Below are 15,509 nucleotides of genomic sequence, written 5' to 3' on the forward strand. Positions count from 1 at the left end.
CCTACTCAGGTGTAAGCTGGAACCCTGAAAGAGGACTGGGAGAGGAGCCACCATGGGGGTAGGAAGGTCAGGAGAAGACAGCACCCTGCACCTCACATGTGAGGGTGGTTCAGGAGGGACTAGTGTCAGTGTTGCAGCAACACGAGGTCAACTCCCATAGCTGGAGCCAACCCAGGCCTCATGGCCTCCCTTCAGCACATTGTGCAGGCCAGGAGTGGTGGGATGCAGGAGGGAATGGGGTGGGGGAAAGGAGGCTATGGGAGGGGACGGGCATGCACACAGGTAGAGGGGCCTGGGCAGAAGCACAGATGTGCAGGAGGGGAGAGCAGCAGCCGTGGGGTGTGAAGACCAGTCTGTGGTGTGGGCTGCTGTGGTTCGTAAGAAGACAAAGACACGTGTGCACATGCAGTGCAGGGGCCACAGGCTGAGGCTGGAGCACAGGGAGGGGTCAGGGCAGTGCTGGAAGATCCTGAGGGCAAAGGCAGGTGGTGGACCAGGATGAAGGGCACCCTCCTCTGAGTCTTCCCCCCAACCCCTTGCATCATCTGCCTGTTTACAAACCCCAGGAAACCCGTGTTTACTGGGAAAACATTCACACTACTCCCCAGGAGTGGCCTTAGAGGCCACGAGGAGTCAGGTCCCCATCCCTCCACAGCTCACAGCAACCAAGCCTGGCCTTTGCGCCCTGCAGCACTCCTTTTGAGCCTGTGAGCTCCTCTGCAAAGAGGCCCTTTCCTCAATCATGCCCCCTCCTTCAGGCCACAGACCCCGGACTCCTCTGACCTGCCCAGATGGCAGGACTTCCTCTTGACCCCAGGCCCCTCCATCCCTGCCCTCCATTACACTAGGGCACACAGTTTATCTCACATTTATTTCTGTGCCCGCCCATCTCACCCCATGCCCAGCATGTAGTCGCGCCCACTGCCTTTAGACCCTCAACAGCTCTGCCCACATTGCGCCTGGAATCTCCTGCTCGACAGTTGTCTCCCGGCTACCTCATATGCTGCTAAGGCACAGACGGTCTTCTATCCATCTCTGTTACTGCCCAGGGAGGAGCAGAAGGCTGACCATGGAGCAGATATTCTCAGAGAAGGACCGAGCGGCAGGTACGTAGCTGTCTTCAGAAAGTAGGACAAAGTTCTGTTTATAAAAGCATATGCAGGAGGAAAACAGTGTGGTGGTTCTGCAAATAGTTAAACATAGAATTAATTACCGTACGATCCAGCAATCCCACTCCTAGGTACATACCCAGGAATCTTGAAAGCAGGGACTCAGACATTTGTACACCAATGTCTACTTCAGCATTACTCACAATAGCCAAAAGGTGGAAACAACCCAAGTGTCCATCGACAGATGAATACCAAAAACCAATTGCCATTGAGCCAGAAAGACTCATAGCAACACTATAAGACAGAGTAGAATTGCCCCCATAGGGTTTCTAAGGAGCAGCTGGTGAATTCGAACTGCCAATCTTTTCGTTAACAGCCAAACGCTTAATGAATGGATAAACAAAATGTGGTGTATACATACAATGGAATATTATCCAGCCATAAAGATGAACGAAGTTCTAATACATACTACAATGTATATGATCTTCAAAAACATCACACTGTGTGAAAGAAGCTGAACTCAGAAACCTCCCTGTTGTATAATTCCACTCACATAAAATATGCAGAACAGCTAAATCCATAGAGACCTAAAGCAGATTGCTGGTTGCCAGAGGCTGCCGGAGGGGGAGTGGGGAGCTACTGCTTAAAGGGTACAGGGACTCCTCTAGGAGTGATGGAAATGTTGGGAGGGAGAGAGAAGTGATAGTTACACTACATAGCGAATTTACTAAGTGCTCCTGAGATGTACACTTTAACGTGGTTCATTTTATGTTATGTGAATTTCACCCCAATAAAAAGAGTCAAATAAATAAAAATCTATACACTGCAAACACTCACTCGAGAACAGTGGAGTTCTTCACAACGTAATTGAGGGTATGTAATACATAACTGACATGTAACAATCAATGGTGTCCAATTTGTACAGCAGCTTTTAAACACACTCAAAAAGCAGCGTTTAATCTAATCTGGAAGGAAAAGCTCTATTGTCCACAAATTACAGTGCTGAGTGCATAAGCCATCCATAATTTAACATGACCACTGGGATGCTTGTGGTGATTTTACGCAGGCAATGTCTCCTCTGCATTTATTTTTTAAATGATACTGAGAAATTAAGTGTGACTGTTAGCTAGAAGAATTTAATTATATAAAGGACCCATCCTCCTTCTACCCACTTAAAAATGCCCATAAACACTTTACTAGCATTCCTGTGACTTAACACTCTTTTACCACACATTGCTATGACTCAGCTATTCGGGTCCACGTTCAGATAAGCAAACCAACGGCCTCACTTTCAGAACAGGCTTTCCAAACTGGGTAAGGCTCCTGGCTCCTTCATGCTGCTATACACCTTTAGGTAACTAAACGTCTGAAACCAAGTTGGTTAGGGTTTTACGAAGCTGTTCCCTGGAAAAAGCAAGCCATCAAAAGTATGCTCCCACAAAAGGACAGACTGCATGATCCTACTTCCATGAAATAGGCAAATGTACACAGACCAAAGCTTATTAGCAGTTGGTTGCCAGGAGTGGAAGGCAGGGGGTGTGAGGGAGCCACCGCTTAGGAAGCACTGGGTTTCTGTTAATGGAGGTGGAATAATTTGGAAGTGGATAGTGGTGACGGTTGTACAACATGACGACTATAATCAGTGTCACTGAGTTGTACACGTAAAATGTGTTGAATTAACAAATGTTTTGTTACATATGCTTTCACAATTAAAAAAGAAAAAGTATGTTCTACTTTTCACTAAAAGAAATCTAGAACATGATATAAAACGCAGCAGAGAAATAGAAGATACTGAGAAATAGGTGAAAGCATAGCAAAAGCTCAGGGCGCTTGCTAACTTTGCAGGGGTGTCTTAGTTTTCTAGTGCTGCTACAACAGAAATACCACAAGTGAGTTCACAAACAGAAATGTATCTTCTCAGAGTTTAGGAAGCTAAAAGTGCGAACTCAGAGCACCAGGTTTAGAGGAAGGCTTTCTCTCTCTGTCAGCTCTAGAGGAAGGTCCTTGTCTCTTCAGCTTCTGCTTCCTTGGAGATCTCCATGTGTCTTGGCATCGATCTTACCCCATCTCTCTTCCTTAATCTGCTTGTTTCATATTTTGTAAGGGACTGATTCAAGACACACCCTGCACTAATCCTGCCCATTAATACAACAAAGACAACCCATTCCCAAATGGGCCTATAGCCATAGGCACAAAAGTTAAGATTTACAACTCCTATCTTTGGGGGACACAATTCGATCCACAACAAGGGGTAACAGGGCTTTGTGAAAGAGGACAGTCTGGAAATCACTAAGAAGCAGGGCCCTGCGTGCAGAAGGCCTGGGCTTGATTCAAAACTCTCCTGTCACTTAATGCGCTTAATACTTTTTGAATGAGGTGACCCACATTTTCATTTTGCACTGGGCCTTATAGATTCTGTAGATAGTCCTGACTAGAAGAAAGGGTTGGAAAAGGGGAATCTCCGACCGGTGGTGTGGGGGTAGAGAGTGGGAACAATAATGTCACGAAATTGTTTTCAAGCTCCCTCAGAAAAGTACCTGAAGAAGCTATGTTCCTGCCAACTTGATAGTAAGTAGCTGGGTAAATTACATTCTGAGTCTCTGGGAAGGAAAACAATACTTTGGTTAAACTATTTACTGATAAAATCATCAATATTTAATTACTCTTAACTAACTGCCAAGAAGATCCATCTCTAACCCCTTCCACTCCAAGCCAAGAAGAGCTACCACCATACCATAGCTTAAAGGTGTCCTCAGGTCTGGGAGTTGCCTTTGCCCACCCTGGCCTCTGGGTTAACCACTGCATGACCAGGAACCCGAGGAGTCACAGCATCAGACAAAGCCAGTCTAGAGGACACGAAGCAGACTCTGGAGAAAGAGCTGGGCACTCCAGTGGCCCCTGACCTGAGCTCTCACCCCGCCTTAGCCTTGGAGTCTGCCTTTGGGTTCTCTGAGCCATCTTTTCAACACAGTCCTTCTTTATTTTGTTAATGAAATTTGAAATATGTTTTTGTCACCTGCAACCAAAAGGGTCATACTTAAGAAAGACTTAGTAAAATACTATTACACAAAGGGAATGGTCCATTGAGTCCCATGGCAGTTATATCACAGTGATAGATTTACTTTAGGGGAAATCCACTGAAAACAATCAATAGCAACTGTCCCTTTTCTAGAAGGGCAGGTCCTTGTCAATCTTAGGTCACCATTTGGAGGGGGACCTCCCCATTGACAGTGCCCATTACTGAGTGAAAGTTGAACAAATGAAAGGACAAAAACTACTACCCTCCAATTCACAGAAGATCAAGTTCTTTAGGATACTGAGGTCAAAGTGAATGGCCTCTCACATCAAAACTCAGCAGAGGATAATATTTCAGGTGGGAAGAGAAGGCTCTGAGGGGGTCCTGCCTGTTCTCCAGCCCCCTGATGTTCACCTCTGATTCCAGCGGTGAAGCTGGAGCCCAGGCTCAAGTGACCATCCACTCTTCCTCAACATTCCATTTTCTCTGTGATCTATGTTTTCACCTAGCCTAGTGTTGTGGATTGAATCATGTCCCCCCAAAATATATGTTCCAACATATATTTTAACCCCTACTCCTATGGATATGATCCTGTTTGAAGATAGGGTTTTCTTTGTTGCGTTAATTAGATAATACCTGAGTAGGGTGGATCCTAAATCTAATCGATTCTGAGTTATAAAAGAGCAGCTCAGACACAGAGATACACACATGTGAGGACCCACAAGGAACCAAGAAACACCTGGGGTACCAACAAGGAAGGAACTGACACAGCCATGACTATGATTTGGATTTTTAGCCTTCAGAACCTCGAGAAAATAAACGTCTGTTCTTTAAAGCTGCCCACTTGTGGTCTTTGTGTTACAGCTGCACTAGGAGACTATGCTCAAACAGAACTTTAAACATTTTTAAATCACACTCTATTAAATGGCATAAAATCGTATTTCTGACTCAAGATTTCCATCAAGGCCAGGGACGCACTTGGCAGACTGCTTTCTCTCCCCTTAGAGGCTCTGGCCTCTTTAGATCCCAGCCCTTTCTCTAAGCCATGTCATTTTCAAATCAGAACTCCAAAAACAAAGCCCTCAAAGGGTCTTCCAACCAACCTCCTGGAGGGTCCTTTTTTTCGACCTGACTTCTCAGACCACCCTGCAGTGTGGTTTCCCATTTAAAGGCCACGGCCAGTTGTCCCTCAGTTTCTAGGCGAAGGCCACACCCAGGGATCTTGTCTCTCCAGGTGTGGGCTGTGCTCAGCCACACACAGAGGGCATGATGGGACAGGGAGGACACATTCTCTGGCTTTACCTGCACAGCACCTGGGGGCAAGTACTAACACCTGCCACGCTGCCACACTCACCCCATTTTACAAACAAGGACACAGAGGGTCCAGGAGATGAAGTAACTCTGCCCAAGAGAAGATGGAAACAAGTAGCAGGGCTGGGACTTGAACCATGCTGGCTGAGCTAGAAAGCTCACGCTCTTTTCACGACTCAAGCTCAGATCAGCGCAGACACGTACATGCTAGACCTTGTGGGTGGAGGATGAACACAGCACCCCTCAGGGTATGAGCCAGGATATCTAAGTGTTCTGAGGAAGGGATGCTCTGGGTGCTGGGGGACTGTGGGGGCTTCCCCAGAGGAGGACGAAGCTGCTCTTGAAGGATGGACAGGAGCCAACCACGTGAAGGGAGGAGGAAAGGGTGGCCCAGCCAACTAGAAAGGTGTGAGTGGATGCATTCAAGAGGGTCTAGGCTGGGAGGTGCAAGAAGCCAGCAGAACAAGAGGGGCAGGAGAAGTCAAATGCATGTGGGATCCTGGCTTCAGATGTCTTTGCTGGGCACTTGGCTTACTGGGCAGTGGCAGGGGCCCCAGGGGCTTCAAGCAGGGGATGTGGACAGAACGCCTTGGGTTTGGTCTCCTGGTGCTTGTGGCTGTAAGGCTGGGAGGCTGTGAAGGCATAGAAGCTATGTAGGGTGGTCTGCAGCAGCTGACTCTTCCAGTCAGAGGACCCCCCCGCCCCACCCCGCCTGCCCGACTCCCAGGAGCTAAAGCACACAGCCCTAATCATCTCAGAGATGCCACTGAGCACTGGGCCAGGTGAAGAGAACCAACCAGAGAGAGGGAGGAGCCCTGCTGCTCTTTCTGCCCCTCCACTAGCCCCCCGCACCACATCCTCAAGAGTGCGGGACTTGGACTCTAACCGGGCTTGTCCCCATCTGGAGGCTGCAGATGTCAGGCTAGAAGGTAACCTTAAACGCTGCCGGGCCACGTGACCCTGCTGGGCACCCAGTAGATGTGAAGCTGGTGGACTGGAAGTAAACTGTAGACCTGACCTTCCATGTCAGAATCTCTGCAGCCCTCTGCCTCCCTTTTTAGCAGGAGGGTAAAAGAAAACGAGGGTACACCCCAAAGGCCAGCACCATCTATCAACAGCCCTGAGAACAGGCTGGGCCTTCACCCGGCCTCTAGGCTGCCCCCAAGTCTGGCTGGGTCTGCAGTCCCCAGCTGGGGTCTCCACAGCCCTCCTCAGGCCCCCACTTTCGCAGAACTTGTGGTCAAACGCTGCCTCCCCCTACAGTGCCCTCCTCCCGCCCTCTGCCCCTCCCGCTCCCATCTGGAGAGACTACATCTCTGGTGCTGGCAGGGTGGTCACAGAGGCCTGGTCTCACCACACACACCATCCCTCGGCCTCTGCCTCACCGTCCCTCCAGTCAGCCGACTCATCTCCTGAATGTCCCCAAGAGCATCTGCCTGTACTACCAGCCCCTGGTTGATGTCATCACCTTCTGCCTGGCTAGGTGGCCTTCCCGGGCCCACCTGACACAGCCCCAGCACTACCAGATCTTCATACTGCAGCCAGAACTGTTCCTTCAAGATGTGAACTCTAACCAGTCATACCTTGCACCCACTTAATGCTGTTCGGTGGCTTTCCTTTGCTCTGGAAAAGCAGGAAAACTTCTATCACAGCTTATCAGCCACTCCCCCACCTTGTGTTCCCAGCTACACTGCCTCTTTTCTACACCCTTGTGGTGTGCACTGCCTGCACACCACAGCCCCCTCGCAAATGCTGTTCCCTCCCCCAGAACACACAGCACACACTCCTGCACACCACAGGCCCCTCGCAAATGCCATTCCCTCCCCTGGAACACACAGCAGGGAACACACGCCACACATGCCTGCACACCACAGGCCCCTCGCGAGCCTCAAATCCCATCTCAGATGTCAGGTTCTCTCTCCAGCCAGTTGGTCTAGGTCAGGGTCTTTGTTCTATTCTCTGATTTCCCTCTCTTCCCACGCACTTAGCTCAGTTTGTAATTAAAAAGGTTATTACTGTGCTAGTAAAGGTGTGCCACCCTCATTAGTCTATAGGCTCCATGGACCCGAGCTGTCTATTTTCCCCTGTCACTGTCTCCCCAACACTTAGACATCCCAGAATAGATATTCATATTTCAGAAAGAAGAAGGGAGAGAAAGAAGATTTAAAAGGGGGAGAGGGAGGAGGTGGACAGTGGCCCAGAGTCACACTCAGCGGCACACCAACATCTGTCTGACAACTGGCTCTGCGAAGAAAAACACCTATTTGTCACGTTGGGCAATTTCCATGGTGTAAATTCTCCCAGCAGGGCTGATTTCAAGCTGACAACGTGATGTCACTGAATATGAAGCTGGACAGAGATGCGCTGATTGGCTGAGTCAGTAGAACCAAGCTAGCCTCAGGACACCACAGGTTTGTGGCTATGCCAGGACTAACACCCAGACAGTCCAATATGTCTTTAAACAGCACTGACTTTTGACTCTATCCCACCTGGGACTAAAGGCAAAAATGAATTGAGACTTGCAAAAAATGGTCAAGACAATGAAAAGAGGTTTTGAAGTTAGCTGAAAGAGATGAAGACACACTGCCGTGGAGTCAATTCTGACTTCTAGCAACTCCACAGGACAAAGAAGAATTGCCCCATAGGGTTTCCAAGGAGTGGCTGGTAGATTCGAACTGCCAACCTTTTGGTTAGCAGCCAGAGCTCTTACCAACTGGGCCACCAGGGTTCCTGTGTCCTAATAGAAGATGGCAAGAGCTGCTTTCCATCAGCCAGAGCTATTGCCAAATGGGATGTTTAAGACACAGTTACAAGCAAGGTCAAGCCTGCATGAAATGCTGGCTGTAGCCACTGACCTAATATTCCGCTTTCCAGCAATTTCTCCCCATAACTCAATAAAAGCAAAAAAGACCTCCAGGACCACCAAACGGAAGTAATGAGATCATAAAAATCATACAAAAGAAAGCATGAGACTTTTTCTAATATTCTAGGACCACGGAAGCCCTAAAACCCAGAATCCATTAAAAAAAAAAAGTTAATTTGATTGACTATACAAAAATCAAAAATCCCTGTATAACAATAACACCATAAACAAACTGGGGAAAAAACATTTACAAAACATCCAAAAGAATTAATATACTGTTTTTATATATATATATATATATATATATATATATATATATATATATATATATATATATATATATATAAAAGATTCCTGTAAATAAGTCAATAGAAACCCTGGTTAAGCATGCGGCTACTAACCAAAAGGTTGGTATTTGAACCCACCCAGTGCCTCCCCTGGTAGTAGATCTGGCCGTCTGCTCCTGTAAAGATTTAAAAAAAAAAAAAACCTGTGGGGCAGTTCTGCTCTGTCACATGTGGTTGCTATGAGTCAAAAATCGATTCGATGGCACCAAACAACAACATAAATCGCTAAGAAAATAAAGTCCCCCCATGCACATAAAGGCAAAGAACATGAAGAAATGGTTCAAAGGAAAAAAATACAAATGGCTTTAAAAACTTCAAAAAATGTTCACCCTCCCTCATATAAGAGAAACACGAGTTATAAGAATTACCAAACTTAGTTTCTCACCTATCACACTAGCAAAGGTTTAGAAGTCTAGTGAACTCCTGAGGCAGGGAGGGTGTGGGGAGCAGAAACTCACATTGCTGGTATAAGTATAAATGGGTACAATCTCTGTAGAGAGCATTCTGGCCACATCTATCAAACTAAAGGAGCCCTGGTGGTGTGGTGCTTAACAGCTGTGGCTGCTAAACAAAAGGTCAGCAGTTCGAATCCACCAGCTGCTCCTTGGATACTCCATGGGGCAGTTCTACTCTGTCCTAAAGGGTCACTAGAAGTTGGAATCGCCTTGATGGCAACAGGTTATCAAACTAAAACTGCAGCCTACTGCATCTTTAGGGCAGTAAAACTGTTTGGCATGATCCTGTCATGGTGGACACACGACACGGTGCACTGGTGCACCTTTGGGACTGTCCAACACTAACGCTGAACCCTAACGCAGACTACAATTTAATAATAATGTGTCAAATTGGTTCACCAATTATAGCAAATCTACACAGTAATGTAAGAGGCTAATAACGGGAGAAACTATACACAAAGGGGAGGGGATGTTTGAGAACTCTTTGTACTGTCTGCACAATTTTTCTGTAAACCTAAAACACCTTTAGGCAAAAAAAAAAAAAAAAAGCTCTATTTAAAAATGCAACCTAGTCTGACCCTCCCATTTCTAAGAATTTCTTGCGTATGTGCAGAGATTCGTGAGATCCAGGAACTTACTGCAATATTGTAATAGGAAAGACTGGAAATAATCTAAACTCCCCTCACTAAGTGCCCAGTTAAATAGAGTATGGCCCAGTCATACAACGGAATACTATGCAGGCATAAAAAGTGAAGGGCTCTTTAAGTGCTGATGTGCCTCAACCTCCAGTACAAGTGAATGGCATAAAGCAGCTATGAGTCGAAAATCGACTCAATGGCACCAAACGACAACGTAAATCAGTAAGAAAATAATGTTCCTCCATGACATGAAGGCAAAAAACATGAAGAAATGGTTCAAAGAAAAAAAAATACAAATGGCTTCTGTTTGCTGCAGAAAAAATACATAGATGAAAATATACTCAGAATATTTCTGGAAAGATACATAGAAACTGGTAACCATGGTTGCTTCTGAAGAGCAGAACTGGGGGCAGAGCCCAGAAGAAACCTTACTTTCACTGTATGGTTCCCGTACCATGTGCATGCATTATCTGTTACAACAATTTTTAAATTAGATATGCATGAAGATGTTCACTGTTGCGTTATATATACTAGACAACAGAAATAAAACCACCACTGGTACAGCCTGATGGTAGTCAGTCTGGTATTAAAAAAAGAATTTAAGAAATTTTGGTAAATCAGCAAGTTAGAATATCAGGCATTAAAAATGTCTCTGAAGATTCGTACAAATGTTTTTGATATGGTGCCAAGAGAAAATACACCAGATTCCATTAAATGTGCATTATGGATGTACAAAATATACATATATGTAAATAAAGCACCTTAAAGGTGAAAACAGTTATTAAGTGAGGTTAAGAGAATTGTGGCTGATGTAAAAAAAAAAAAAAAAGTTACTATTGCAATGATACTGCAATTATTTTTAATCCTAATCAAATTGTACTGAGTCACTTTGGAACTTGTCTTGAGTTCTAACTTCTAGTCTTGAGTTCCAGAAAAATGATACAAATTACTTTCCCAGGGTATTTAAACAACTTTTTTTTTTTTTTTTCAGGTGTACTTACAGGACAAAAGCTAGTGATCTTTGAGAATTCCTGGAGAATAGAGGAAATATCAGAAGACTAGGAACAAACAAACATCCCAAACTTCAAATATGGGAAAGAAATGGAATTGGAAATTTTAGCTGACACTGATTATTAGCAAAACTCTGGAGACGATTCAAAGTGTGAGCATTAGAAACCCACAAGAAGTCGCTCAGAATAATGCAGGATTAATTATACAAATATTTATGAGAAACGCTTTTAGATCAGTGGAGTTATTTTTTTGGACTACATTGAGTAAAATCTCAAGTGTCTGAGAACCTGGGCTGTGCAGGGAATCCCGGTATGGGGGAAGAACCAAGTAAGGAGGGCTCCTGCCTGGCACCACTGTCCTCAGCTCCCCCAGAGCTGTCCTCTATATGACTCTGTATAGGAACGCCATTTTTAGGAAGGACTGACAGTATCTGTCAACACAGCTTGAAGGTAAAATGTGGAATATGAAAGTCAATACGAAGTTGAACACCTGGCTCCTATGCAGAGCACCTGCCCACTCAAATGTCTGTGACTGACTCAAACGCCAATATATTGCTCAGGGGTGAGATGACGTCACATTATTCAACATCCTTAATCAAAGGAAATAATGTATGTGAAATGTTTTGAAAACTACAAAGGGCTGTATAAGAGAAAGGTATGACAGAATTTTTGAAGGCATTACATTTGACAGTGAAACAGATTCTGGAAGAGATAACAAATACCAATGACCAAAGCGAAAATAAATAAATAAAGATCCTAACGGGTGAGATCTAACAGCCCAAAACTATTAAGATGAAACCTAAATTATGCATCACACAACACACACGTGCCTGAGAGAGCCATGATTTGACAGCAATCACGCGAGAAAGACATGGTGGTTTCTTGTCTCAAGGTGAGTCAGAAGCACGTCCTGTTTCCTAAAAACCTTAATGCAATCAACTGTAGACTTCATTCATGGAAGTGTAGTGTCCACCTGTCCTCTGGTTTGGCTGCACCACACAGGGCCCGCCTGTCCTCTGGGTACCATGTTTAAGTGACACACAACGCCAAACGGAGCAATCAGTACGGCAGATTTTGTCAAGTATGGAATGGTTGCAAGTAGCTAGAGATTTTTTAACCAGGAACGAAACTACTTTGACTTTGCTATCCTCAAATACTTGAAAATGATACTGTATAGAGGAAACAGAATCATTCTGAGGAGCGAACTACACAAACTGGCATGAGACAGCCTGAGTTACAGTCGCCCAAAAACATGCCTCTGCAAGGAAGAGCCACAAGGGAATGGACTGCCTAGCTAATCCCCTGCCCCTGGGTGGAAGTCTTCACACCAGGGACGATGACCACATGCCAGGGACATTACTCAGGAGGACATGGAGGCCTGTCAGCCCCGAGATGCCTTAAGCTACAGTAACCTGTTATTCTAACTGGAGGTTTCACGTGTGTAGGTGCTGTTAAAATGAGGAAGAGGACAAGAATTGTGTCTGGCAGTTCTTCTGTCCCCCAGGCCCCCATTGAGCAGTCTTGGGACAGAACAAGGACATACTGTGCATGGTACACGCTGAAGGAGTTCTAATGATAAAGACAATGCATTAGGCTCATTTGCAAGTGGAAAGAGTGTGGTATGGAGCAAGGAAAGAGAATACAAAGGCAATTTCTCAAACGCTGGACTCTCATATACTGCCAGGGGAGAAACTTGCCACATTTGCTTCTACTTTACAGACAAAGCTGACAGGCCTCTGACCCTCAGAACTCCTGAAGGGATCACGTTACGCCTTCCATATTTGTTCACCTGATAGAGTATACTAGCGTGCTCACTCAGTCTGCCTTAGGACATTTGTTATGAAATAAAACGTTGTGCAAAGACAGTTCTTTATTTAGATCTTATTTGTCCATGAAAATCAATATGTCCTTTCTAGTCTTTAAGAAGAAAATGGGCCTCTCACTGTTGTTCCCAAGGTCTTTGCCTCCCAGTCTTGCCCTGTCAGTTATATGTAACTGTAAGGTGTCTATCAAAACACCCCAAAAAACATGCGACATGTGTAAGCGCTGTCTTTAACTCTCTCAACTGCTAATTTAGAAAAACTGTTCAGCTCTCCAATAAACCTCCAAAGTCTGTTTTCAGGAACTATTTAGTTCTCTCCTTCTACCATCCATGGTAGAGTGAATAGCTGTTTCCTGGGTCCCTACCTTCAAGTTCCCCTTTTCTTTGACCCCAGAACAGAGTACCCTCCTACACATACTCCATTACTTATTATGCTTCCTCTACCCTAAAAAGGGGCTTAAAGTACTTGAAAACGTTGCTGAATGCCTAGTTTGACAGAGATACGCAGAAAGATGAGGCCACTGTCATGATCGTTCTGAACTTTTTTGTGCCGGTAAGCAAAAAGGAATATTGCCCTCCACTGATGGCCACAGTCACAGACACACCTGTGCAAAGGACAGGCTGGGGCAGGGTGGAGAGAAAGGGGAACCCAGCCAGAACGACCTTGTCCATGAACTTGAAGGCAGCTGGGGCAGTTAATTCAGACAGTTCCCACAGGAGAGATCATTTCTTTCCCAGTTGGTGCAAGACTAAAACAATGGCAGAGATGATGTAGGGGTTTCATCTTACATGTCCATAAGCTACAATTATTTACTAACACCCGAAATAAAACATGCACATTGGCTATCATAAACTGTCAAATTCCCTTCTCACATTTAGATAAAGCATTTAAAAGTCTGCCCAGAACTGCCTAGAATAGGAAAAGAGTCTACATTTACTGTGAAATGTGTATTACTCATTTAAAACACAGAAAGGACAAAACCCACAAACTGCTTGGCTGGTATAAATATCGCTTCCATTTTGCAGACACTGGGAAGTAGGGGTTTTACCTCTGGCCTCTCCGCATTGTCTGCCCACACACGGTCTCTCTGCCCTTGTCACACACAATGCAGGACCTCCACCAGAGGGTCACACAGCACTCAGAGAGCAAGTCGGATGCCCAGCTCAAGCTTGCCAGGTGCTCTGCCGGACAAAAGGAGCTTGCTCTGTAACAGCAGCAGGGGCTCCAAAACACCAAACTGACATATCCTTATGCCTTCCAACACTCTAGTGATGTTTACTAAAGAAAGCATTTGCCGGAACACTCAGGGGGCAAAGTCTAGAGCCAAATAGGCCAGTCTTTGGAGAAGGCAGCTTGGCAGGGGAAAGAGAGTTTCAAAGGCTCTCCGCTTCTCTGGCTGTAACCAGGTGCTTTAGTTCCCTTCCGAAGCAGAGGTGGATGATGAGGTCTGCCAGATAAAGGGACATCTAGGGATAGGGTACTCTTCTAGTGAATGGGAATTTCTGTGTGAGAGACCCAGGGTGAGGAGCCTGGTATGTACGGGAGGAGGGCCCAGGCTTTATTTCGTGGGGGAGGAGGGCAGAGGGTATCTTTCCATACGTGGTCCTGGGACAGGAGTTTGGACACACACTAGGGATAGCTATGGCGTCCTTTGGAGTCCTGGTGCAGTGTCCCTGGGGAGGGTAACGAGAAGCCCTGGCTTCACGCCCAAGTAAACGCACCTTGATTTGGGAGATGAGAAGGGAGTTAAGCAATGGGAGATGCATGGACTCACAGACTAGCATCACTTCGGGGACTTGGATCCCTCGTCTAGTCCCCGCTGGCTCAGGATTGGCCCTCTGTCTGCACGGAGGGGCACCGAGGGAAGGGTAGAGGCGCCTGGGCCCCCACGCGTCGGGGTGCCTGAGGAGGGCAAGGGCTCACAAGGAGGCCGCGGGCCGGAGCGATCGCGATCCTCACCTTGCTAACCACGTTCTGGACGAGGCCAGTGCGGATGCCGTAGTCCCACGCGTGGCAGTCGCAGTCGGAGGCATTGTCCCCCTTGTCCGGAGGAGAGGGCAGGGGTGGGGTGTCATCTCCCTCTGGAACGCTGCTGTTGCTTCTGTTGCCTGCGGACCCCCAAGCGACAGTGGAGAAGGTGGTGGGCGGGGGGCTGCTCCAGTTCCCTAGGTCGCCGGCGCCCCAACGGTCCGTAGCAGCCGCTCCTTTGCCCGCCCCGCGGCACCAGAAGTTCGGCTGGTCTAGGAGGAAGGAGTCCGAGAACTGGCTGAAGCCGATGAACAGCGCCGGGATCCAGGTGAGCAGAACGAGGGTCCTCTGGTAGCCCCCGCCCAGCCCCCCGAGGAAGGGCAGCACCGACCCGTCATAGTCCAGCAACAGGAGGCTGGGAGCCGAGGCCGACGCGCAGCAGCCGGAGTGCGGGCCGCCGGCGGCCGAGGCCGAGGGTAGCGGGGGCAGTGACTGGATCTCCCCGTCCCCGGGGCCCGCGCGCCCTCCGAGGGGCACCGAGGCCGCGGCGTCCCCGGGCGGCAAGGAGCCGTTCTCCTCGGCCGGGGCTTGGTGCCGCCCGGGCCCGCAGCCTGCCGCCTCGCGTCGCCGGTCTATCGCCATGGCCCGGGCCCGCGGCGCCGAGAGGGGCGCATAGAGGGCGGCGGCGCCCAAGGCAGAGCGCAGCGCTCCGGGCGCGCCCGCAACCGCGGCCAAGGAGGAGCCGGCGTCGACCTCCGCCGCTCTCCCGCTGTCAGGCCGTCCCCATATCCCCCGCGCCCGGACCCCGCGCTCCGGGCCGGCCAGCCGGGCTGCGGCCCCCGCTCCGGCGCCGGGCGGCAGAGGCCTGCCCGGCCCCTCACCCGCCGCAGCTCATGAGCTCTCGCTGTCGCGCCTGGGCTCTCTGCGGTTCGGGACCGGCGGCGGCGGCGCGCAGCGGCGCAGGAGGAG

General features: G+C 47.8%; 1 protein-coding gene across 1 annotated transcript in view; it reads right to left on the reverse strand.

Annotated features, from left to right (window-relative positions):
* The window catches only part of SLC22A23 (solute carrier family 22 member 23), a 230,376-nt gene extending 215,174 nt beyond the window's left edge, over positions 1-15,202 (reverse strand). The window contains exon 1 of the mRNA XM_003417860.4: positions 14,532-15,202. Within this exon, the coding sequence (XP_003417908.2) occupies positions 14,532-15,182 (651 nt within the window). The 5' untranslated portion in view covers positions 15,183-15,202. The remainder of the gene's footprint in view (positions 1-14,531) is intronic.
* Positions 15,203-15,509: the final 307 nt, after the last annotated feature.

This window comes from Loxodonta africana, chromosome 1 (genome assembly GCF_030014295.1).
Source record: "Loxodonta africana isolate mLoxAfr1 chromosome 1, mLoxAfr1.hap2, whole genome shotgun sequence".
NCBI lineage: Eukaryota > Metazoa > Chordata > Mammalia > Proboscidea > Elephantidae > Loxodonta > Loxodonta africana.